This window comes from Miscanthus floridulus, chromosome 11 (genome assembly GCF_019320115.1).
Source record: "Miscanthus floridulus cultivar M001 chromosome 11, ASM1932011v1, whole genome shotgun sequence".
Lineage (NCBI taxonomy): Eukaryota > Viridiplantae > Streptophyta > Magnoliopsida > Poales > Poaceae > Miscanthus > Miscanthus floridulus.
In genome coordinates, this window is record NC_089590.1 from 97199095 (window position 1) to 97224925 (window position 25831).

The following is a 25831-nucleotide window of genomic DNA, read 5'->3' on the forward strand; positions in this document are numbered from 1 at the left end:
GTAGATCGATCATCATCACTTGACCATGAGGTGGAGCAATCTTCCACAGTCATGGTGTTGTGGATATGCTCAACATCCTCACGCACAACCTCCTCCTTGTGCACATCATCATCATCGATCCTCCCATATATCAAATTAAGATACAACCAAATATCATGAACGGTCTTCATGTACATGATTGCCCCAAATACCTTGTCACTCAAAGATCTATAAAAAATATTAGTAGCTTGGCAATCAAGATGTAGGCATTTTTTGCGCTTGAGTTGCTTTATTTTCATCCAACGCATGAGAAAAGCCTACATCTACAATCCACCACATTTGAGGGCTAATAAACTTAAAATTGCTAATCATCCACTTTTTCCATCGTGCAAAGTGTGTGCCATAAAAAATATGTAGACAATCAACATCTAACACATAAGTCGTCATCCTCTCGGGTCGGTGAAGACCACAATAAGAGACCTAGCTTCGATGCCAATTGATAGGTCGAGATGACGGATTAGAGGAGGTGAATAGTCCTTTCTAAAATTAAACACGCCGGCTAACCGAAACAAATACGAATTAAAATTATTGGTCTAGCCAAGACTACACCCCTCTATCTAAATTTACAAGCACCTTATAAAAATCCTAATATGATCAACTAAGGTGCCGGGCTAGGTAGGGCTCGCCTAAACAATTCTAGTTAGCAAGGTTACACAAACCTATGCAACTAGTACACAAACAACGGGGGAGCTCCTACACATGCTATAGTATGCAAAGCGCACAAAGCCAGCTCACTAGCACTACTCAATAGCAAAGCTACACAAGCCAAATTAGAGAGCTCAACAATTACTTAGCTACACAAACTAAGCAATGTAACTAGCAAGCTACAGAAGCCAACTAGTTACTCAAGAGAGCTACAACAATGCTACACAAGCTAGCTAGCTACACAAAAGCAACAACACAAGCACAATATATGAAAGAGTAAATACAAGCTTGTGTTGGGAGTAAGCAAACCAATGGGATGAACAATGTTGACACCATGATTTTTATCCCGAGGGTTGGTGACTTACCAACCACCTACTCCCCGTTGAGACAAGCTTAAGGTTGCCGCCGGTCTTCTTGCTAGTGGTGACCCACCTGTCACACTCTCCCACGTGGAGTGCTCACCACGAGCTCTAGCACTCGACCCGGCCGGACCACTTAACGCTCTTCACGTCTCGCTCAACTAGAGTTGCTCTTTGTGTCTCCCGCGGGGCGAGCACAACACCCCTCACAAGCCTTCTCCAGAGCCACACACAATCATCACGCGGACTTCACAACGGAGACCACAATCCACCAAGCCGTCTAGGTGATGGCAATCACCAAGAGTAACAAGAAATCCTCAAATCACAAAGATTTTCTAGTGCCACCAAATGCAACCTTAAATGCACACACTAGGTCTCTCAGTACGGTAGTGTGGCGCCTCAAGCTAGAACCTATGCTAGTGCTCAAATTTTACATGCTCTAAGAGACATCACAACTCCAGCCGTCCAGTTCTTCAGACGCTTCGTCTGATCATCTGGATCTCTTTCATTTACTCTGTTGTTAATTTTAGTATACGTGGCCTTATTAAAAAGAAAAGAATATTAAGTGAACATAATGAACAACAGGTGCTCTACCTTGATTCTTCAATCTAGGAGAAGCAAAGCATTAAGCGTTGTATCTGCTTCCAGAACTCTTAATACAGCAATATACCATCAGCACTAAAAATAGTCAACAAGACTCTTGGTTATTTCATGTTTTGCTGCAATAAGTCTTTCGACTAGATAGAAGGGAAAGTGCTAATAATCTGTCACCCGCAAGCCGCAACTTAAGTGACCATGAGTCCAGCATAGGGTATAAACGCAGGTCATCCTTTGGCACAGACACTATTTTTGTTGAATGAACTAACTGAAGACACAGGTTATGAGCAGAATAGTTCCAAAACCGAAGGATAGAACATTACATGTAAGTACATAACTCCAGAGCCGAATATGATTAATTCTCAGATCACAGATTGTATTTTACAAGTGTATGTACGACAAAGAGTTACATGAAGAAATCAAAGGCACATCTAACCTTCAACAGCTATTAGCTGGTGGTACAACCATACAAGTTAAATAATGAGACCTATACCATGCAAGGTAGCGAAAAAGAATCAGCAGAGCTCCAACATTTCAAAGTTACAGACCCATGCCACAGAATGATTACCCAATTCCAAGCATCCTATCCAATACAAAGCACAATTGTGACATATCTGTGCATTCTGTTGGACCCTTCCTGCAGAATGCCTTGATCACATTACCAAAAATCCTACAATCTAAAACCAGTCCTTTTATTTGGATATCATCAAACAGCCTCAATGCCTCACGTATATTTCCACTCCTAACCAACCAATATGTCAAATGGGCAACGGGCTCCGTAGGGTAGCCACCATCGATATGCCTAACAAAATTGACAGCCTGCGACCTCCTCCCAGACCTAAAGAGACAATCAACCAGTGTATTGTATGTGATGGTATCTGGGGCAATCTTCCCAGCATTCACATCAGCAAACAAAAAAACAAGCTCACCTTCCTTTCCGGCCTCATAGAACTCATGGATCAGAATGTTACAAGTCACAGTGTCTGCCACGAACCCCTTGCTGCTGAACACATACTTGGCAAACTCAAACTTGCCAGCTCGGCATAGGCATGAAATCAAAATGTTGTATGTCTGCACATTGAGTGTTATTGGTTTCTTGAGCAGATCCGTGAACAACTTTAGGACACGCAGCCACTTCCCTTTCTTGCAGAAATGATCCATGACTGTGTTGTATGTCACAACATCGACCACAAAGCCCAGCTCTTGGCACCGCTCCAGGACCTCCTTGCCTACCCACATATCAAGATTCTGGGCAACGTGGTCCAACAGTATGTTCAAACCAACTACTGTCAGCTGTAGTCCCTTTGCTACCATAGTTTCCAGCTGCCGAAATGCTTCCTCAATGTATCCAGAGCGGCAAAGCCCAACAATGTAGGTGCTGTATGTGACTGCATCTGGTTCCCACCCATTCCGGGCACTCTCATAAATAACCCTCTCGACAGCGTCAAAATTCCCGATCTTACACAACCCCTGGATGTATATATTGTAGATGACGACATCAGGGAGGCAACCAGAGGAGCGCATGGAGCTTATGAGCGCGTCAGCTTCCTGGATGTCGGCATTATCGCAGACTGCCTTGAGGATCGGGGCGAATGTATGTGGTGTCAGCGGGTAATTGAGAGCGCGCATTTCGTCGAGCAGCTGCAGGGCGTTGTCGAGGCGACCAGCGCGGCAGAAGGAGAAGATGAGATCGGTGTAGTCGATGGGGGTCGGCGGGAGGCCGAGTCCGGTCATCCAGAGGAGCACGGAGTGCGCGGCGGCGGGAAGGTGGAGGTGGGAGGAGTAGACGTGCAGGAGGAGGGAGAAGGCGGCGCGGTCGGGGACGCCGCCGTTGGCGAGCATGTCGTCGAAGAGGGACGCGGCGTCGGCGGGGCGACCGGCCTTGGCAAGCGCCGACATGGCGGAGGTGTAGGAGGCGGCGGTGGGCGCGCACGCGGGCGACGAGAGGCGCATGCGGCGGAGCACGCGGAGCGCCGCGTCGCCGTCACCGTCCCGCGCGAGCGCTGCCAGGAGGCGGTTGTAGTCGTGGAGGGTGTGCGACGACGTCGGCGTGACGGCGGCGGCGTCTGGGGCCGCCGTGGTGCAGTGCGGGCGGTGCGCGCGGGGGAGGAGACCGCCGAGCTTGCGCATGGCCGCGCGCACCACGGCTGACACCGGGGCGGAGGTAGCTGCGGCTGCGGCCGGCCATGTGCCGGCGGGCATAGAGGATGGCGGAGGCAGAGAAGAAACGAATTTGCGGCGCGGATGCGTAGGCGTAACGAGGGACCACGACGCGAGGCCCAGGCGGCACACGGCAGCGGCCTACGAGGTGGGCTGGAAGACGGTGAGATCTGGGCATCAACTGTCGTCGCTCGTCAGACAGACTCATAACAAAGCACGCTTGGTGTTCAAAATCATCGGCAGATCACGAGACCTACAGACTGTTTTGGTTTGGTCTAAGAGATGATAAGTCCGGCTGGTGCTGGTTTATTGTGCGAGAAAAATATTGTACCCTAACTGATAAGTCCTGGCTGAAACCCAACAAATGAACAGGTTGCTTGCGCCAAAATTCCGAATCACGGCTACCTACTCAACGAGGTTAATAGCATCATTGTTAATAGCAACATTGTAGATCCAATAAAAATACTATGAGTAAAACTGCGAATGTTGCCTTTGACCTGTTCGTTTTGCTGAAAAGTCATTGCTGAAAATACTATTCGTTGATTCGTTATGAGAGAAAAATACGGTTCGTTCGCTAAAATAGTACGTCTCATAGCTCAAGCGAACCTGGCCTTTATTGAGCTAGGTTGCAGTCACACAAAGCAGTAACAGACAGGTACTGTGAAACACAAAACATCAATTCAGCGAATTGCATTGTTCTTTGAACAATGGAGGTCACGAATTCAATTACACGTCTTTATAAAAAAAAAATCAATTACACGTGGGTAAAACTAAAAAACATAATTCAGACCATATCGGGAAAGGAAGGATGTGGTATCAGCAGTGGTTAGCATCTGTACTGCAAGCAACTATTGTGTCAAATCCTGAAGCGAGAAGTCTCCCGAGCTCGCCATGAAAGCAGGTAAGACCTCGAGCAATCGAGCATCCCACTCGGCTAACTATTGCAACGAACTCAAATTGATTTGCAGGTAACCTAATAGTACCACTACATATTTCTAATGGGTTAAGATCGCCATGTTGGAACTTCACAAGATCAGCACTGCCTGTGACCTATCCGCTGAAGGTTCCGTAGTCCGTTTGCCCAGTTGGCAGAAATCACGTCAGGTCCCGGACAGCAGCCTCGGAGATTTTCCAAGATCCATCATTCTGCCTCCTCAATACGTACTGAACTTCGTATGTGCTGCGATTATAACCATACAGATACAATTACCATGTTTACGTCGTAGAGCAGAACATGAAAGAATAATCAACAGCAAAGATATCTACTGAAAATACCTGTAATAACTGGGTTTCTTGGGCTGGGAACCATCAACAAGCTCAGCCGCCGCCTCAAGCACAGCATCAATTTCTGCTGCTTCACCAGCACCGAATTCATCCAAGATTATCTCAGCTCGAACAACATTAAGATTCAGCAGCACAAATCTCCAATAGCAGGACTGGTCCTTTGCTAACAACGCTAAGTCTTGCCACTGTTCCAAAAGATTGCATTTGATTACGCATAAAATAAATAAAGGTAAAGCAATAGCACATGCAAATAGATAACCGACACATAAACACACCTTAGAGAACATTGAACCATCAAGAATCTCTGGTAACATGTCAGTTTGATAGTCAGGGCCAAGAGCTTCAGATTTTATGTATTGCCACTGTTTTACAAGTGCTTCTGCTTCTTGAATATCCATCTTTTGCTTACAAACTGCAGCAGTGATATCATTAGCTGCTGGGTGCTTATCACTTTCTCCGCTATTTGAATTAAGCCTATCACTCAGCCAAAGCAATTTTGACAAATTTTCAAAATGCTTCCTGACACCACTGGTGATAAAAGAACCTTCTGATGCAGACGCTTCATTCAAGGACAACACGGGTGCAGACTCTCTACTTGGGTTCGTGTATCTCACATGCCGAAACTGAAACTTGATCAATCTTAATGTGCTAAATACAACAAAGCCTAGGAGTGCACTATAGGCAAGCTTTCGTATAACGTCTCCACTTAGTCCCCATAATTCCAATGTTCTGAGATGGGATCCACGATTTCGCTTCAGGGGAACAGATGCTGTCCCTGAACCATTTACTTGCCTATCCATTGATGATTGGAGCTCCAAGTTGGCAGGTGCAAGTTGCTTAACAGCCTCCCCCAGATGGCTGTTTGGACTCAATCTTGGGGTCTGCTCTGCTGAAGTTCTGTTGCATGCTGAGACACTAGAAGACGGCTGAGAGATCAAAAGGACTGATCTTGGGGATCCCAGTTTCTGCTTGGATGTGTTAAGGACGCGCTTAGGAGCTCCAAAAAAGTTGGCCTGCCATAAGAGAATAAGAGAACTAAATTACCTCACAGAAGATGTTGTGGGGGATGTGATTACTAAAAGTAGCATTGTACAAACCAAAGATGGAGGACAATCTTTCGTATCTGCGAAACGAGAAAGGGCCACATCCTTCAGCCACAGTTCCTGGTAAAAAAAAAAAGAGCTGTCTGCCATGAGATATATGAGCCAGTAATGTAGAATATACTCCCTCCGGTTTCCTAAATGATGTCGTTTTGAGGTTGTCTTAAGTCAAACATTTTAAACTTTAACTACAAATAAATTCTTTTGGGTTGAGTTTGAAAATATGAAAGTGATGTAAGTAGATTGATCTCGAAATGTAGTTTCATAAAAGTATATATGGACTATATTTAATAAATATTTTATAGCAAAAAGTAGTGGTCAAAGTTGTTTTTTGGAGACCGTGTCGCTGTCCAAAACGACATCTTTTAGGAAACCGGAGGGAGTAGCTTATTTGCTATAATTGAACAGATGCAACATACCAGTGATTGGTTGACAGTAACCTTGTCACTGCTGTCCTTCTTTTATAGCTGCTGAAGCTTCCAGTACTTTGAAGCTGCTGAAGCTTTTCAAACACTGTGGTGCCAGTTTCCTGAGAGATAATCATTAGTCCTAGTAATGCAAGGAACTAAAACTAATAAATCATTCAAGTTGAGATAATAAGTTTATAACCTCTCCAAGAAGATATGAGCAAAAAGATTCCTCAAATTTTAGGTCTGTGCTCTCAGATGCAACTAAACATTCACAGATGGTTTTAGCTTTCTTGATCTGCACAGAGGTAAAACAAATTTAAAACAACGCAAAAAAAAAGAAAAAGAACAGCAACTTCTACAGGCTGCCAAGTGGGTGATAAAAAGAGGGTACCAACTCAGTCTGGCGGGTTGTAAATCCAAATGCAAGGTGAGCAAGCATCGCCATGTAGAAGCAGTTGAAGTCAACTACAACCCGCTGGCTCTGGGACTCCAATGATCTTTTATTTTTACGAGTTGTAGCCAAAGTGTCCCAAGAAAGAAGATCCACAATTTCAGTGGCTAATAGTTTGTCCATTGCTTGACCCAAGAAACAAGGCCAGTCATGGACTCTACAAGATGATTCAACATCAAGGCCCTGTCTAAGCAGTTCACAGAGAGCTGCAATAGCACCTTGCCTGCGTTCAGAATTTTCAGGTGTCTGAGGCAAGCTTAGAAGCTCCAAAGTGCAAGCAGGTGCAAGCTCTTCAAGTGATTCTTCAATCTGGATCACCAATGAAATAAGTTATGGCATGATTTTGTATTTACTATTTAGAAGAACTTGTTCATGTAGAAGTAATAACATCATACCTGTTCAAGAAGGGGCATCTTCTCCAAAGATGGTTTTCTCCTCAAAAGATATTGAGCGCGTGCCAGAGCCTCAAATCCAAGGAACACTTTACTCTTTTCAAAGCTGGCTTTTGCTATAGAGCACTACAACGAAATGAATGAAACCATCTAAATGTGAGAGGGGTTCCCAAACATTTCATCGAGCAGCTCTTAAAGAAAATATGGAAAAGGATTCTTATGCTATTCTTACTTCTGCTAATGCCATTGCAAGAAGCACATCGTGAACATAAGGTTTAGAATCAGGGCGTCGTAGAGCCGCCTGACCAATTTCCAAAACAAGCTTCTCTTCTCCAACCTGAAACAATACTGCAACATCATACATGGATGAAGAGCAAATAGACCAGTATTGCAGACTTTGCAGTACATAATGGTAAGCCAAATATGCATGTTTAACTTTGATAATTGGGATGCTAAGACATCCTTCGTGCTTGGGTTTTCAAAGCTCACAGTGCATTTCAGCATGGAAAATTTTCAATAGCGACAATTTCGGCATTTTACACTGCCTTGCCTGATGTCCTGACATAAGTTATTATTATAAACACAGCACAAAATGATCCTAAAGATACCTGGGTATGCCCTTTCGCGACTATTTCAGAGCCTATGGACATTAAGTTACAGATTCTGCTCTATTCCTATTAAGTTATTAAGTTATATTACATAATTTGGCGTCTTAAATCCAAGACCTAACATGTGAATTGTATGTTACCAAGAAAAAAAAGACAGATGTAAAATAAAGAACAAACACAGACGGTACTCCACAAAATATATATCACTTTGGTGGTCGCTGTAACTACGAACTCACTGAACATATAGCCAATTAAAGTGAAAAGTCTCAACCAAACAAAACCAGCATTTGCTTGACAGTGGCGTGACTGGTTCCACCGTGTTATGCATTACCTCCTGCAAGACGCACAGAGCAGCAGGCAACCACCAACAAGGTATATGAAGAGAGGACCTAGGTGGAACCTTCTCCTTTATGTTTCCTGCGTAATCTTGTTCGAACAGAAGTTTATCTCTGACATCTACTAGCAGAGCCTGACAAAAGGCAGCACGCAAATGATAAACATCAGCGTTATTGCATCCCCTCACAAAACAAAACAAACATAAATAGATATAGTTGCAGAAAGCAATCAAGAACCTGTCTGAAAGTGGACACCTCAGCTGTGTAACCATCTTCTATCCCAGCAATTTTCAACTCCATTGCAGCCTTCACGATCTCATCTTTCTCAGCCTTCTCTGTAACGCCTAGCATCTACACAGTCATTGTTAAACTTAAACATGTCAACCAACAAGTTAAAAAGGACAAACGGTCCAGTCAATTGTGAACTGATCAGACGAAATTTCAGAACGCGTTCACACATATTTTTTACTCAAAAATGAGGGAAGCGCATAAAATTACAGATGCGTACAATGAATTCGACTTGTTATAGGAAAATGCTGATTCAATCTGCAACCGCCTAGACAATTAATTGACAGGGGGCCGCGGAAAAACGAACCGAATCAGATCAGGCGGCGATCAGAGCAACAGAAGGTGAGCGTCATTTCGAAATTGCAGTTGACTCGAACCATTCACCTGATAGCACGTGACGGGGATCTCCACCATTGGTGCAGCGGGATGAGCCTCCTGCCTGCCGCCCTCGGCCGCCACCGGCGCGACCTCGGCCACCCTAGCACGCAGGGCCGGCCCTCGCCCACCGCCGGCAAGTCGTCCACCCGCCGCCAAGGACGCATTGCCGTTCCCGACCCCCGCACGCCGCGTCGAGACCGCCGGGTGAAGCGCTGCCGCGGCCGCGGAGGCCACCGTCGGCATCACCATGGCCGGGCTCTAGAGAACCAACCCTAGCCGGAGGCCTCCATGTGCGGAGGGAGCTTTGCGGGGGCGTCGGGGGGTTTTGCGGGGGTGGGAATAAAGCAGGGGGCGGAAGGGAGAAAGCGCCAGTGAAGAGGGGGAGGGAGGGAGGAGGAGGCGTCGTGAAGGCGAAGCCGGATGCCGGAGGGAGGGAGGGCGGTTGGGGGCCGATGGATCCTGCTCTCTCCGTGGACTTGGTCCTTGCGCGCTTTGTACACGTGGCATGGTAGTTCGTGTTGGACGAGAGAGTTCAGGTGCTGACAGTGACATGCGGCCAGTATTTCTTTTTCTTTATTTTTTTCTCTCTCACACACATTGGCTTTCTTAGCCTACCTAGCTCAGCAATTTCATTTTAAAAAAAATGTTTTATATATAGTTTTGAACTACATATGTTTGATACGGGCATTTTGGAAGGCAGTGTCTGGTTCATACTTCATGGCCCAGTAAATTTAGAACAGCTCTAACATAGCAAGTACTGAACTTTCCTTGATCCACAGAAAGAAACAAGTTAGTAGGATGCATACCAAAAATGTCCTTTTCTCTTTGTCGAGAATCACTTAGATTTTGTGATTATTTTCCCATAAAATTCTCGTACGAAAAAGAATCTTCCTTGGACGAAAGGTCCACCTCGCTCCCAAAGCCAGAATTTCGGAAAGAGCGTTACTTCCAAACGAACAGGCCGAACGGGCCGCTCGCGATCCGTTTCCCCGGCAATTTCATTTCCTGGGCCGGGCTGAATTCCGCTCCTCAGAAGACAAGTTGCTGGAAAAAAAATAAAAAAAACGCCCCCTCGTCAACAAATCTCGCCCGCGGAACATAACTGGTGGCGCACTGTCCATTGGCATCTTCCAGAAGATTCCTCTCCTCCCCCACGCGCTGCCTCCACTCCGCTCCGCTCATGGCGTCCGCGCCGAGCACCACGGCGCCCACCCTCGCACCCTCTCTCCGCACGCTGGTCTCCTCGGGCCCCCGCGGGGCCCGCCTCCCCGCCGCGCTCCGCCTCTCGTGCGCTCAGCCCGGGCCCGCCGGATGCCGCGCGGCGCCAGGTCGGCTTGCTCGCCCTCGCGCGCGCGTACGGTGCGGCGCGGCGGCCAGGTTCATTGGGCAGGGAGAGTTCCCCGCGGAGGTGCTGGAGTCGGAGCTGCCCGTGCTCGTGGACTTCGTCGCCGACTGGTGCGGGCCGTGCCGCCTCATCGCGCCCGTCGTCGATTGGGCCTCCGAGGTATAGGTTACCCTGCTGCCTCTCGCGGCACGTTTGGTTGGAGGTAATTGAAAGAAGGGAATAGGAGTTTGGAGGTAGTAGGAGTTAAATCTTTCGTTTGTTTTGTGGGAATGGGATTTTAGGTGGGAAGCGGAATGTGTGTTTAGAGGGCCAACTCCCACTAATCAATTCCCTGGGGTGGGGTGGTAATTGGATGGGAATTGTGCTCCTAATGACTTGTCATATAATTTTCCTCTCAAACCCCCACACCAAACAGAGGATGAATTCCCTCCTCTAACCCCCACACCCAACAAACAATAGATTGGGGCTAAAAGCAAATTTCCACCTTAACTCCCTCCCTCAACTCCCACCACTAATTGGCATTGCCCCTTCCCTTCCATGTAGTTGCCAAACACACCGTAGGTCATGTTTTTATTCGTTTGTGCTGGTGCTATGTCCTATTCTGGATAATGACTGATTAATAGAGAGCGATGTAGAGTAATTTGGTAACATTGACGATGCTAATAGAAGCCAAAGTATCAGATAAGGTAATGAACAGCCTTTTAAGTGGGGCTTGAGACAACTAAGAAAAATCAAAGTACAGCAATCATCCATACTCCCATGTTTGTGATTTGACTTGACATCAGTATACAAGTCCAGAGTCCAGTTTTTGTTTTCATGAAATTCAGTGACCAAAACCCTTTATAAAGGGCGCACACAGCACAACGTTCATCAGGTGTGGAAGCTATTATTATTAGGAACACTGGAACTATTTGGTCCTTTCCTAAATTTAAGAATTGCATTGCATTTTAATAGTCTTGTGTAGAAGCCATTGGTTAACTAATATCATTGGCACCTCTTAGCAGAATGTGATGCTTTAAGCATATGCGTTTAAGGAAACACTATTGCTTGCGTCTAATCAAATTTATCAGCTTTGATAAAGTCTAATCTTGTGACACAGGAATATGCTGGGCGATTAAAAATTGTCAAGATTGATCATGATGCCAATCCACAGCTGATTGAAGAGTACAAGGTTTTTGGTCTCCCGACTTTGATTCTCTTCAAGAATGGCCAAGAGGTGCCAGGTAGCCGATATGAAGGGGCAATGACAAAAGATAAGTTCAAGCAATACCTGGAACCTCTCTTGACTACAACAGTCGCTTAAGATCATTACCTGCAGCTTGAGCACTGAGGATGCCTACCCTACGCATTGGGAATGTTGAAGAGTTTTTCCTTGCATGAGCGTCATGTTTAGTTTGTAATTAACTATGCTGCAGGATCATGTTTGACTGTATGATTGTCATTTGCGTATATTTGGTACAGTATACATGAAGGGTTGTGATGAGATATGCCAACACTAATTTTAATACAAGCAAGTTCGTTTTCGATATCTTTGTGGCACATAATGGTTGTTTCCAAAATTAGATGACTGATACAGATGGTCAATCTGCAGTGTAAGTTTTGATATACCCATGTTGTATTCTTGGTCAAATATCCACTGTTCTGTTTACCGTTTAGCGTTTAGGATAACTCTGAAGTATCCCTCCGCCTCTGAGGTTAGCCAAAATATCAAACGCATCATATGAACTGAAATACAGAACTAGCAAAGTATCAAACGCAATCATATGAACTGAAATACAGAACTAGCTTCTTTCCATAGCTTGATGCATTCAGCCAAAATAGTACAGAACTAGCTTCCATTCCATCAGACCAAAGTTCACCTGATACAAGCTCGGTTTCTGTTAGACATGGACTGAAACCATGAAGACCCGGGCAGCTTCAGGATTTCTGCTCCCATGAGCCCTCTCACCCTTCTTGCGCCGTCCCAATCGTGCTGGCCGGCGAGCGTGTTGCACAGCAACATGTATGTCGACGGGTCATCGTTCTCGAGCGCAAGCACATGCTCTGCAGCCCTCCTGCCAACAGCCTCGCTGCCGTGACGTTGACAGGCACCAAGCAAGGCCTGCCAGACCTGAACGCCAGGCTGGAATGGCATCCTTGATATCAGCTCTTCAGCCTCCTCGATATGGCCTGCTTTGCCAAGGAGATCGACCATGCAAGCGTAGTGGTCCTCGCCGGGCTGAATGCCAAACTTGTCCTCCATGGCATTGAAGTAAATCCAACCTTCGTCCACGAACCCACCTTGGCTGCAAGCATAGAGAACGCAGATCAAAGTGACGCGGTTGGGAGCTACACCCCTCAGCAGCATGTCATCGAACACCTCCACAGCTTCCCAAGCTCGCCCATTGTGCGCGAAACCCATGATCATCGCCGTCCAGGAGATAACAGGCCGCTGCTGCATCGACTGGAACACCTTGTGAGCACAGGCCACTGACCCGCATTTCGCATACATGTCGATGAGCGCATTGTTGACGCCTATGTCAGAGTCGTCTCCCAGCTTGATCACATACCCGTGAACTTTCCTTCCTTCGTTAAGGTCGGTGAGGCTTGCGCAGACATTAGCCAACGTTGCAAACGTGTAGTTGTTGGGCATGACTCCGTCCAGCATCATCTGACTGAGAAAGCCAATCGCCTTGGCAGGCTCACCGCAGTGTAGGCAGCCAGCGGCCATCCCTGTCCACGACACAACATCTTTGCAGCGGATCTCAGCGAACGCCATGGTGCCATCTGCTAGGCATTTGCTCTTCATATACATCTCCACCAAGGAGTTCCCCACATAGACATCATCACCAAAGCCACTCTTGACGAGCTGGGCGTGAACTTGCAGACCGCTTGCCAAGCTTGCACTGGCCGCCAGTCCGGAAAGGACTGTGCTGAACGAGAACCCGTCGGCGCCAACGGCGTCCCTGGACATCCTCCGCCACAGGATCCAACCCTGCACGCTCCAATGGCGCGCGAACCCCGCGAGCAGCGTGTTCCACGAGACGGTGTCTCGGACGGAAGCGCCGTCGAACAGCCGCGCCGCGTCCTCGAGCTGCCCGTGACGGGCCATCACAGCGAGAAACGCGTTCGTCAGGAAGACGCTGGAGTCGAAGCCAAGCCGCACCGAGAGCGCGTAGAGCTGCCGCGCACACCCGGTGCCCGCGGGTGCCAGCGAGCTCGCGTTGAGCGCGCTCGCCAGCGCGAACTCGTTGGGCGGGCACCCGGTGAGGCGCATCCGGCGGAACAGCGCAAGCGCGTCGCGGGGCCGGCCCCCCTGCGTGAGCCCCGCGATGGCGGCGGACCACGAGACGGCGTTGCGGCGGGGCATTTCGTCGAGCACGTGGAGGCCCCGGCGGTGGAGGCGGCATTTGAAGTAGGCGATGAGGAGGTGGTTGTGGAGGAAGACATGGGACGCGAGGAGGCCCGGCTTGAGCAGCGCCGCGTGGACGGCCGCGGCGAGGCGCGGGTCGGCGGTGGCGGCGCTGTGCTGGAGGAGCGCCGCATATGGGTAGGAAAGGAGGGGCTGTTGCTGCTGCTGGTGGGAGGAGGTTGCGGCAGGGAAGGCGCAGGCCGCGGGGTTCCACGGAGGCGGCAAGGGGAGGACGCCGCACGGCAGCTGGTGGGCGCGGGCGGAGCGGCATGCCGGCATTTGCGGCCGCACCATCGGCTCCCAACCGGGCACAAGCCTGGCCCAGCCGGGCTTAGGTATTTCGTGTCCCAAATAAGTGGGATTTAGAATAAAAAATTTAATACCCTCGGTGAGGCCACTTTGAAAGTAGAAATTGTACAGAAATTTTATATAAATCAATTCATTCTAATAACAGGAGAGGAAAAGGGAGGTCTGTTTAGAACGTATGAATTTTGCAGGAATAGGTTCTATTTCACATGAAAAACGCGGGACCAGGAAATATTTCCCGCGTTCCAATTTCCAAGCAGGCCCTAAGTTTTCCTCTATTCCGAAGTGTGGACTGGAAGATTTCAACTTGGTGAATGAACGAGCGTTACCTAGGAACATTGACTCAGAATGAAAAAAAAGCTACTTAAAAGGAAGAAAGAATGAAACAAAGCTTGCATTACAGTTCTTCTGTATTAGCACATTATGGTAAAGGTTCCAGAAAGAAAAGAAAATGGACATATTGCATAGAGGTTCAGTCATCATCATCAACAAAAAGAAAAGAAGGTGGATCTCGTTCATCTGACAACAGGCATCTAAAGATTTAGTACTTCAAATGAAGGAACCAAGAATCATCTTACAACATGCAATTAGGAAGCAACAACTACGTCTACTTTGGGGGCTTCTTGTAGTTTCTTCTGTGATTCTTTCATGTACTTCCACCCACGTTTGTTAACCCCGCTGATCCTAGTAGGGGCGTCTGCAGCTTGCACACCTACAAGAGGATCTGATTAGGAGACATGACTTCTTTATGAGCTAACAAAAGATGCCTTTTTCGTTCCAACTGTAACTCTGAAAGGCGTCAACAATGAATGCTTCAGTATTGTGCTCCCTGACGGTTGACAGTAACCAGAGCACAAACAGCCAAACAGGATAGGCTTGAGGGGAAATCATCGAAACAACATGAATTTAATCATGATTAAGACACTTCGACAAACAGCTGGCGAACTAAGAAGCATACATTAGAACCTTTTCAACAAAATGCAAAACAAACTGCTATATGTAAACACGAATACATGCATCTGTCCTTTGGATATTCTGAAAGATGTCTTTATATCCTTGTATTATTGAAAAGGAAATTACATAAATATTAATATCCTGTAGGAAACTAGGAATAATATCATTCATGCACAGAATAAATTACAGAACAATCAACTAAAGATTCAGGACACTGGCCGTCGCACACAAACACGTATACATAGCATAAGTGGACTTACACGCTACAACCAAATCAATAAAATATTTGAGACTCAGATACTTGTATGCCTTGTTGATAGATCTTAGAAATTGCAGGCAAATATATTACTCAAATGATTAATTCAGGATGAAGAAGGGCAGGACTGGTGCAGTGGTGAGAGCTGTCTCACTGAGTCACCAGATCGCAGGTTCGAAGCAGCCTCTCCGCAGATTTTGCGGGGGGAAGGCTGACCCCACTCATGTGGGAGCCTCCGGCACTGGGTCTGCCCCTTTATTAATTCAGGATGAAAACATTTGACTGGCTCGAGAGTAATCCCTAGTTTCACACCTCAATTAGTATTCTTTTATGTTGAACCTAACAAGTAACAACTAACTTTATCTCTCGCCTCATAAGTGAACCCGTGGTCAAGATGTAATACTCTGGATCTGCTCTCTTCTTCTTTATTGGATCCTACTTTGCAGATCAATTTACAGTTTTGTGACAAGAATATTGCTACTTGACAATTTGTTTTTAGTGAGCATGCAAGAATCAGATCAGGAATTTCATCAACAGCTTTGACTTTTACTTGAACAGAAGCTAATTTTTGTCACTCTTTTTTTTTTGCCTGTGTTAGGGCAAATGTATAGACCTACGACTGTAACCAAATAAACAAAGGTCTTCACTGAATAGAAGGCCCCGGTTGGAGATCCTACTAATTGCAAAAAGTAAGAAGAATAAAGATATAACATTGGGAATAACCAAGGATTTTAGGAGATGACATTTATTTCAGCAGAGTTTTAGAATTGAAATGGTTTGCTGACAATTACAGTTCCTCCTTTGTTTAAGGTTATGTGATCTTTTTTTATTTGTTTTGTTCAAGAATATTGTTGGTCGACTTTTTTTGTACTCCCAACATTTGAAATTAGTAGGAATATTTTTTTCATTGGGACAAGCCTTTGACCAACAGGTTCTTTATTTATACATGATTTTTGAAATACAAAACTGATGTTATTAGATTCGTATTGAAAAATATTTACATGAATATGATATTGTATCTATTCTAGGTCAAAGTCTTGTCCTAAGAAATGAAATACACCTGCTGATCTCAAACGGTGAGAGTATTGCTCATTTCAGAGACTGGTTCCTCTAATTTGTAATCCCTTTCCTTTTTTTTGACCTCTCACCTGTTTCAACTTGCTTTTTTTACACCCAAGCTATTTTTTTGCTAATACTCTATAATGCACTTGCATGATGCCACAAAACGTCTCAAAAGTTTCATAGGCATTCCTCTATTGTGTATGATTTTTTACAGACATGTGCGCCATGTCTACTACTACTAGTAAGGAACAAAGGATGCAGAGAAGGGGTAAATACTAACCTGCCTTGTAACGAATCCCCCACGCCTTTCCATGCCGACCGTCCTGCATTGCGAATATCACAACAAATCGATTGGAATGAAATACAAAGGAAAAAATTCAATGGAAGCGCGCAGGAAGAGCGCTCAGGGGACTGTATCACCTTGTATAGGTTGATCTTGGTGATCTGGTAGGAGACATCGCGCCAGGTGGTCTTGGCAACCTTGTATCCAATGCCCCACTCTGGCAGGAACTGCACCACATCGAACAGATTCTTCTTCCTCCTCTTCGCCTCCTTCGCCTTAGCCTCGGCCACCGCCGCACCCTCCGCCGCCGGTGTGGCAGTGGTACTCAGGGCTCTCTGTGCCGGCGACGCTGTAAACCCAATGGAGCGCCGAAGCAGGCACATCGCACGCTGCGCCATGGTCATCGGGAACCTATGCAGCACAAATAAGGATGCGCGTGTTGGTATCGCGACGATACAGATATGTCGACACGCAATTTTTCCCCCAAAAAAAATACAAGGATATTTTCTTAAATAAATAAATGTAATGCATACTAAAATTCTGGTAGCAGAAATAGTGGGAGGCTGGAGGATTGAAGTATACAACACCAGCCATCTACTCCTTAAGAAATGAAGAAGAGGCGGACCCAGTAAACGGCATGAGTGTAATACATGTATACTATAGTACACTTGTAATAACTGGATTAGATCCTTCGAATACAAATAGCTAGGGTTTGGGTGCACCGTTTCGCACGACAGAAACGGAAGACCAGGGGTGGCGGTACCTGTTGATGCTCGTCGGCGGCGAAGGTGCCGAGGATGGAGATCTGGACACCTGGCGTAGGGCGGCCGCCAATCGTCGCCAGCCCCCACAGAGACAGACAGAGCGCACGCGACGGGCACGGGAGAAACGAGTGCAGTATGTTGGGAGAGAGCCCGCCGCCGCCCGCCGTGGAACTGGAGGCAGTCCGCAGGATGTAGGCTACGGCGCACGGGCCACTAACAAAATGAGGCTTTCACCTTTATGCCACTAATTACAAAGAGGCTATAAAAAAAAAAAGTGATCTCACACATGTGTCACTGCTCTAAACTTCTTTGCTTCCTTTCTTGTTTCGTTTGTTTTCGTCGTTTGGTGTGGGACCCGCTAGTGAAATTGTCTATGTTGCCCTTGGCGCACAAAAACACTCCCTCTCCTCCCTCCGCCCACAAAAACATTCCTCCCCCTCCGACTGCTACTGCCGCTGCCTCCTCCCTCCTTTCCGCCTGCCTTCGCTCTCCCCTCTTTCCGCACGTCCTTCTCCTCCGTCTAGGGTTTTCCACCCAGCAGCAGCCGCCGCCGCCGCCCGATCCGAGGCAGATGCCTGCCGTCCCAGGCCCCGTCTAACTCAGGTACGCACGCGCGCGCCAGATCCGGTCAGCTCCGGCACCCAGGTGCCTTCTCTCTCTATCTCTGGTCGTGTTCGCTGTCTCCTCCAAGAGAAGCCTCGTGCTGATGGTGCCTTGCTCTGTTCCGGTAGGGGATCCGCTGTACTCGGAGCTTTGGCACGCCTGCGCCGGTCCGCTCGTCACCGCCCCCGTCGTGCGTGCAGGTTCATTATGTCCAGGAGAACATATCTCATTTTATGCTGCGGCACCGGCGCTGCCGCCGGAGCAGCCAAGTCGGTGTCCCTCGTTTCGTGCGCGGTCAAGGTCGCCATCATAGCTGCCATCCTCCATGCCTACCAGTACGTGAACCAGCTGCATCTCTACATTCGCCTCGCTCTGTACGGTGTCCACATGTACTGTTTCTTGGACTTCCTCCTCCCCTACATTGCGGCAGCCGGCGGCACGCTCGGCATGGAGATGGAGCCGCACTTCGACAGGCCGTACCTGGCGTCGTCCCTGTGCGATTTTCTGGGGTCAGCGGTGGAACCTCATGGTGTCCGCCATCCTCCGCCCGTCAGTCATACGATCCCGTGTGAGCACGCGGCGGCCGTCCTGGGCACGTTCCTCGTGTCCAGGCTGATGCACGAGGTCATGATGTACTATCTCACCCTACGATCGCCCACCGGTGAGATGACGGCCTTCTTCCTGCTCCATGACGTGTGCTGTGTTGCTGAGGAGACGTGCGCGCGGCGGTGGGTGGAGTGCGGGTGGCGGCCGCCGCCGCGACCTGTGGCTACGCTGCTCGTGGTGGTGTTCGTGGCCGACACGACATTCTGGCTCTTCTTCCCGCCAATCTGCAAGAGAGGAACAGAGGAGGTGCTGCCGGAGGAGTGGGCAATGGTGGGGGCGTTCTTCAACCTGAGAGATATGTTCTCCAGCACCCCCACTCTTGGGTTAGCTGATCTTCTTTGTTCCGTTGGCAGGAAATGACGCGGTCATCAAGGGTAACATGGACAATTTCACTGCCCGGTCCCACACTAAACGACGAAAAACAAACAAAACAAGGACAGAATGGCTTGTAAGTCAAAGAAGTTTAGAGCAGTGGCACCTGTGTGTGGTCACCTTTTTTAATGGCTTCTGTGTAATTACAAACTTTCTTAATGGCATACATATAAAAGCCTTCAAAAAAAATTGCTGTTAAATCCCTCCCTATATGGGCTGAAATTTGAATTTGGTCGAAAACTAGTACATCCACATATCTGGGTCAGCCCGTGACAAACTGGGCCGAGACACAGACACGCGGTGACTCTGTTACTTGCCCGCTTAAGCCCTCGCCCTCCTCCTGCCACTTCTGCTTGCTCCCCACGCCGACCAGGACCCGGCTCAGCCTCTGTAGCATCACCGCCGCCGCCGCCGCCCACCTCGCGCTCCACAGTCCTCCCGCCCTTCCCGCGCCTGGTCTGCCCCCTCACGCTCCCGATGTCGTCTTCCGCTGCGGCGCTCGCGTGGCGCCGCACCCTCCACGACGCCCTCCTGCGCGGCTCCGCGTGCCGCGGCGCGGCGCCCGCGCGGTACGCCAGCACGGCCTCCGCGTCCGGCGCGGCGGCGGAGGCCGCAGCCGTAGCCGCGCCGAAGAAGGTGCCCCCGCCACCCCGCAAGGTAACAGCGCTCGCTCCCACCGCCACCGTCTCCTCGGCATTTGGACATACACGTCACGTGCAGTGCAGTGATCTTGCCGAGCTTCCCCCGTTCTCTTTCTCAGCAAAGCTGCCTAGCTAGCATGAGGAGCGATAGATTTTGAGTTTGTGGTCGGCGTGCTGCTTATTCGCTTCTTAGTACCTTTAGCGGCCCTCACTGTGCTTGATGCTGCTGATTCGTTGGATGTTTTATGCTGCCTTAACCCATTGTGTCTTAGGAAAGATGTCTTTTCGTTATACCTTTTTGCCACGGTGTTTTACCATCTGTCTTGACATGGACATGATGTCATACCAAAACTAGCTCTTATCAGTAATTTTTTAGTACAACAACAGTATAGGGCTGACTCTTCAATCAGGGAGTCTGAACATGTTAACAAAAAAAAAATGATCTTTCCAGCAATGCCAATCAACTGAAAAACTTAATGCATTCCTTGCTGTGAAAGATTTTGTGAGGTCTCAATCATAGATTGGATTTAATTAAGCAGGCTGCTAAAAAAACTTCATGAATTAACTGTGATTTCTTCCATTGCCCATTATTTGGGTTTTGCTTCATTAATTTGTTTTTTTTGTGGTTATTTTCACTGTGGCAGGGAAGGTTTTTAACTGGGGCCATGATAGCGTTGGCCATTGGTGGAGGTGCTTATGTGAGTACCGCAGATGAAGGAAAGTTTTGGTGCGTGATATTGAGCTCTTGACTATTAATTATCTAGAACTGGTTCTAATTTTATTTGGAATATAGTGGAACCACCCCCTTATGTGCTTGAAAAACTGTACTAACTGGTATTTTTGAAAGCTCATTAGGTTGTTGCCATTTGTAGCATTATTAATTGACTACCCCTTCACTGAACCCTTTCTAATCGTGCAGTGGCTGGTTATTCAAGTCGACAGAACTCGTGAACCCACTATTTGCACTGCTGGATGCAGAGTTTGCTCATAGTTTAGCTGTTAAAGCTGCTGCCCATGGATTTGTTCCAAGAGAAAAGAGACCTGATCCACCAGTTCTTGGGCTAGAGGTTTGGGGAAGGAAGTTTGCAAACCCAATTGGCCTTGCTGCTGGCTTTGATAAAAATGCTGAGGCAGTTGAAGGTCTCTTAGGCATGGGATTTGGCTTTGTGGAAGTTGGCTCTGTGACACCTCTTCCTCAAGAGGGAAATCCCAAGCCTCGAATTTTCAGATTAAAGGAGCATGGGTAAGCATTTGTGTTTTGTTACTGATATCAAATTTTTTCATCTCAATCAAGTTCCAGAAATTTCGGAATGGCGTACTAATTAGGTTCTATGCTGCTGTTTTCTTTGCTTCCCTTAAGTGCTGTAATCAACCGATGCGGATTCAACAGTGAAGGAATTGTAGTTGTTGCTAAGCGTCTTGGGGCACAACATGGTAAGCGGAAGATGGAAGAAACTTCAAGCTCCGCGCCTCCCGCAACCAGCGACATAAAGCAAGGAGGAAAAGCAGGACCTGGAATCTTGGGAGTCAATCTTGGCAAGAACAAGACTAGTGAAGATGCTGCTGCTGACTATGTGCAAGGGGTTCATACATTGTCACAATATGCTGATTACTTGGTACCCATCCTTTGCGCATACTAATTTCACACTATAGTTTTGCTATTTCCGGTTTCTTATGAGCAGGTTCAGATAAATTCTGTTGTTAGAACCAGAAATTTTGCATTTATTCATTTTATGCATTCTCATTTAGTTTTGCCTAACAAACAGAGAAACAGAATGTCTGAACATTTTCTTTTTTCAACTTGATCTTGGTGTCATTGGTCGAACAGTCACAGGTGCATGATTGATTAGACAAGTAATGCTACTTAAGTACACTTTGGTCATGTTATTGTGTCTCAAAGCATGAAATATTGTTAAGTTTCATGGATTTTATGGGTGGACTTAATGTTTGGACCTTGTTTAATTGTGAGGCATGTTTTTACTCTTAATGAAGGTCATAAATATTTCTTCCCCAAATACTCCTGGTCTTCGCAAATTACAAGGTAGAAAACAACTGAAAGATCTTGTGAAGAAGGTGGGTAGCTGTTTTAACTGAAGTGTCTTCGCTACGTTAGCATGGGAAATCTGTATGGCTCACACTGGATGTACAGGCGCAAGCTGCACGAGATGAGATGCAGTGGGCTGAAGATGGACCTCCACCATTGCTTGTGAAGATTGCACCAGACTTGTCTAAGCAGGATCTTGAGGATATTGCTGCGGTGAGATATTGAACTTAGCCTTGTTCTACAAACTTGTACATCGTATAATTGAGAATCTTATGCCTTTTCTCAATGTATTCCAGGTTGCTCTTGCTCTTAGGTTGGATGGCCTGGTAGGTTAACAATCCTCCCACAACTAATTTTGCCATAGTACTAGTATAATCTTGTGTAACTTTCATGCCTATTTGTGCTTCTCTCATATAAATATTATGCTAATCCTGCTCATTATTTTATCGTTGTTGACCAAACAGATTATATCAAACACCACTGTTTCCAGACCACCACCTGCAGATAAAGATCCATTGGCTCAGGAAACTGGTGGGTTAAGTGGGAAACCTTTGTTTGACTTATCTACTAACATTCTCAGGGAGATGTATATGCTTACACGGGTACGTGTGTTACCCCTATTGCTTTCGTGAAAACTACATTTCTTTGCTTAAGCATCTTTGCACTGATCAGCAGCTGTATTCTTTTAGTAAAATAGCTAGTTATTGGAACCTTGTTCATGCACAACTGATGTGTATCTCTTGCAGGGCAAGATTCCCCTCATAGGCTGTGGTGGTGTGAGCAGGTAATGGGATTTCTGTATACTTAACTGAATCTTTTGCACTTTCAATGCACATAATTTCAACCAATCTGTATACTTAATTACAGTGGTGAGGATGCATACAAGAAGATCCGGTCTGGAGCTACACTTGTTCAACTTTATACTGCTCTTGCATATGGTGGTCCAGCTCTTATACCCAGAATGAAGGTTAGTATAAGTTAAACACTATTGTTACATATGAACCTTGCATGTTGTCTTGCATCACTATGTCCTTAATTCAATGTTTTGGAAGAGAAAATAAAAATGACGTTTTCGTAGCCAATACTGTAGGATTCCAAGAAGACATAGGTACATTTTTACAAAGAGCCTCTACTCCATCTAATGTGTGCTGCACTTTACAAGACTCAAATACATTGTTCATTAAGCTAATGAGATACTAATAGCTCATTTGCCATTTTCAGGCTGAGCTAGCAGAATGTTTGGAAAGAGATGGTTTCAAATCTGTTCAGGAAGCAGTCGGTGCTGATTTCAGATGATCCTAGGAGATTGCCAAGAAGGCCTGAATAACCATTCCATTAAGTTCATATGAACTTTGTGTAAGCATACTTTCCAATTTCATTTTAGCCAGTACTTGAAAAGAAATACCGAGGTGAAACTTTCTTGGGTGAGTGGTACTCATTAACCTAAGCAATGAGCGGCTGTGTCACGTGTGCATACATGAGCTTTGGTTCTGTTTGCCTGGGTTCAAGCAAGGTGTACAACAGATTTTGGTCAAAGTTTGTGTATATTTTATGGCATCCTTTTGAAAGATAAGTGTTGGTTTGATGCATTAGGAGCTCAAGATGGCTTTGAGGTACCCTTACCCTGATATATCCGAAATTGCAGTTTGACCCATTGTTAATCCTCGAAATAAATGTGTTTGGTTTGTACTGCACTGCATTAACATGCCTGTATATTGTTTCCTAACTTAATGATAAGGCAGTTCTTACTTATCAGTTTTGAGTAAGCAATGTAGATGGGGGGTTTTAAATTGGATTGTCAGTCATCTTTTAGTTGCTCTCATATTACAGGATAGTAGGATGAAATATTTCTTTACCATGACTGCAAGTGAGCCTCTGTGCAAGTCCAGGAAAGCATCATGAAATGTGTGATGCATGTCCTTCCAGTTGAATTGCAACTGATCGTTCATTATCTACGATTATTGTCGGTGTTTCGAGTAAACACCAACTAGTAAATTTGTATTTGTTACGCGTTAGGTCTGGATGGTGTGCTAAAAGACACAAGATTTATACCGATTCGGACAGAATGTCCCTACGTCTAGTCTGCTGCTGCTGCTCGTGTTAATAGCACTGAAAGGTTCGTACTAAGGGGTACAAGCGGTCGAGAGAGGGACATGTTCTAAGTCTCTGATGGAAAGGTTGAAAGGGCGCTGAGAGCTCGGTTGCTGCTCAGCTGTATGTGATGTGATGCGTGGAGTGTCAAATTGATCCGTCCCCTTAGTAGGGTGCCCTACCCTCCTTTTTATAGACCAAGGGAGAGCAGAGATTATAGATGGGAGAAAGAGGAAAAACCAGAGGTAGAGAAGGTCTTTCGAAGGTGCCGGATCTTCCTTTTCCCTTGAGCCTACCCTGCTGATATGGCAGACGGTGCCAGGGATAGCACGTTCACTGATCCTGATAGGGCCGTGCTCTGTCTTCGTTCAACAAGTGGTCACGTCCCATCCTACTCCGGCGAACGGTGTGGCGTGCCAGGGTGTCGAGCCATGACCCTACGGAGAGCAGACGGGATAGTGACCATACGTCCGTTACTGTAAGTGATGTGAGTTCCCTTCTGGATCGTAGTGGTTATCGTATGCTTATGTCAGGATCCACGTCCGAGGGCTGATGGCGGCGCCCACAATACCGTAAGACAAAAGTCGGCGCCTACAACACCGTTCGGGCTCTGTCATGCCTGGAAGGGTTTAAAGCGCCCATCGCGTCGTATCCTGACGGTACTTTCCCGCATCCGTGCAGGGTACGGTCCTCGATACTGCGGTTGACTCGAGTGTTATGTCTTACCCTGTGCTCGTCATTATGAAGGAGCAAGGTGCAGTCGTCGGGCGAGGCGGAGTCCAATCCTCGGGGGTCGGGCGAGGCGGAGCCTGCCCTCGGACGTCGGGCGAGGCGGAGCTAGGCCTCAGCCGTCAGGCAAGGCGGAGTCTGCTCCCAGACGTCGGGCGAGGCAGAGCCAACCCTCAGGGGCCAGGCAAGACGCAGCCAACCTTTGGTCGTATGGGCAAGAAGTGTAGTTGCGTTCTTGTCTGTTTGGAACCATCAACGTTTAATGGTTATTAGCTTCACCTCTCTGGGTACCGCAGTATTTAGTCCCGACAATTATACAATATAAAATGGACCAGACTAGCTGTCATCTTTTGGTTCCTCTCATGTCACTTGATATTGTGATGAAATATCTAAATATCATGATTGTGCAAGTGCCCATGATTCCCCACTTGCTCATTTGAAATGTCTCCTAGAAGTCTAAGAAACACATCATGCATCGAGCTAAGCTGACCAGTGAGCACCCCTGCTGCATCCTGCATGTGCATGAACAGAATCCTGGTCTACTGGCCCCTGGTGGTTGATAGATTTTGTTTATCATTGAGCACTTGTCGTGTATACCCATGTAATAGCCTACTAATAGCGCAGGATCGAGCCCCACGACAACGAGGTCGAGCCTCTCTTTAGTCCCTATCCATCTCTAGTCCATTCCGTGGCGCGTCAGCATCGACCAAGATTGGTTGTTAGTTACTCGTTTTCTTTTGCAATTTTTTCTGTCTACTAGTGCTAATCTTCAGATTGGCAACGTAATGTAATCCCCATGTAATTTAGGGCGCGTTTGGTCGGGCTTCCGCCGGCTCTGGCTCCCACACTGTAGCGCGCAGGAGCTGGAGCCGGAGGAGAAAAAAAATGAGCTTCTCCGACTCCAGCGCTGTCATGTCAGTGAGAGAGGAAAGGAGGAGAGAGAAAAACAGCTCCGATGAATAGTGTCGCTACAGGAGATGAACATGGAAGGAGTCAGAGGAGCCGGAGCCGCTCGGAGCCCGGCCAAACGGGTTCTTAATGTAACCTACCGGCCAGTAGCACTGTTGCATCTGAATATTTTACCGCTGGTGGGTCAGACTGTCTACAATAGTTGATCCATATGGACATCCAAATTTAAAATGGATAGCAGAAGATCCAAAATCAGCCTACAACAGAGTACCTATATGGGAGATCTATTTTGGGTTGTCTAAGAGGCACAACCCAAATATGAGTATCCTCTCTTCTTAAAACGTATTTGCAGAAAAGATTATCTTTTGGGTTGAGAGAATGTCGAATGTGTATTGAACCCTTTAATTATAGCGCTAACTAAACATTGAA

At 47.0% G+C, this 25831-nt stretch overlaps 5 protein-coding genes and 2 pseudogenes across 5 annotated transcripts; 3 read left to right on the forward strand and 4 right to left on the reverse strand.

Annotated features, from left to right (window-relative positions):
- Positions 1 to 1990: 1990 nt before the first annotated feature.
- On the reverse strand, positions 1991 to 4019 carry LOC136494537 (pentatricopeptide repeat-containing protein At1g64580-like). The gene has a single exon (XM_066490685.1). It carries the CDS (start codon positions 3840 to 3842, stop codon positions 2205 to 2207), a length of 1638 nt encoding a protein of 545 aa, XP_066346782.1. The 5' UTR covers positions 3843 to 4019; the 3' UTR covers positions 1991 to 2204.
- A 447-nt stretch (positions 4020 to 4466) lies between these two features.
- LOC136494106 (plastid division protein CDP1, chloroplastic-like) lies at positions 4467 to 9417 on the reverse strand (annotated as a pseudogene).
- Positions 9418 to 10137: 720 nt separating this feature from the next.
- LOC136494108 (thioredoxin X, chloroplastic-like) lies at positions 10138 to 11919 on the forward strand. Its single transcript, XM_066490254.1, has 2 exons — positions 10138 to 10550; positions 11491 to 11919. Exons 1-2 carry the CDS (start codon positions 10227 to 10229, stop codon positions 11692 to 11694), a joined length of 528 nt encoding a protein of 175 aa, XP_066346351.1. The 5' UTR covers positions 10138 to 10226; the 3' UTR covers positions 11695 to 11919.
- Positions 11920 to 12033: 114 nt separating this feature from the next.
- On the reverse strand, positions 12034 to 14225 carry LOC136494107 (pentatricopeptide repeat-containing protein At2g13600-like). Its single transcript, XM_066490253.1, has one exon. The coding sequence runs from the start codon at positions 14074 to 14076 to the stop codon at positions 12247 to 12249; it is 1830 nt and encodes a 609-aa protein (XP_066346350.1). The 5' UTR covers positions 14077 to 14225; the 3' UTR covers positions 12034 to 12246.
- A 255-nt stretch (positions 14226 to 14480) lies between these two features.
- Positions 14481 to 17580, reverse strand: LOC136494109 (uncharacterized). Its single transcript, XM_066490255.1, has 4 exons — positions 17407 to 17580; positions 16781 to 17054; positions 16641 to 16683; positions 14481 to 14800 (listed from the first exon to the last, which is right to left on the reverse strand). The coding sequence occupies exons 2-4, from the start codon at positions 17045 to 17047 to the stop codon at positions 14676 to 14678; spliced, it is 435 nt and encodes a 144-aa protein (XP_066346352.1). The 5' UTR covers positions 17048 to 17054; positions 17407 to 17580; the 3' UTR covers positions 14481 to 14675.
- A 153-nt stretch (positions 17581 to 17733) lies between these two features.
- Positions 17734 to 18976, forward strand: LOC136492513 (probable long-chain-alcohol O-fatty-acyltransferase 4; annotated as a pseudogene).
- A 288-nt stretch (positions 18977 to 19264) lies between these two features.
- Positions 19265 to 23377, forward strand: LOC136494110 (dihydroorotate dehydrogenase (quinone), mitochondrial-like). The gene is made up of 11 exons (XM_066490256.1): positions 19265 to 19645; positions 20274 to 20356; positions 20549 to 20872; positions 20990 to 21245; positions 21622 to 21702; positions 21779 to 21886; positions 21970 to 21999; positions 22138 to 22275; positions 22420 to 22457; positions 22541 to 22640; positions 22895 to 23377. The coding sequence occupies exons 1-11, from the start codon at positions 19466 to 19468 to the stop codon at positions 22967 to 22969; spliced, it is 1413 nt and encodes a 470-aa protein (XP_066346353.1). The 5' UTR covers positions 19265 to 19465; the 3' UTR covers positions 22970 to 23377.
- The last annotated feature ends 2454 nt before the right edge of the window (positions 23378 to 25831 follow it).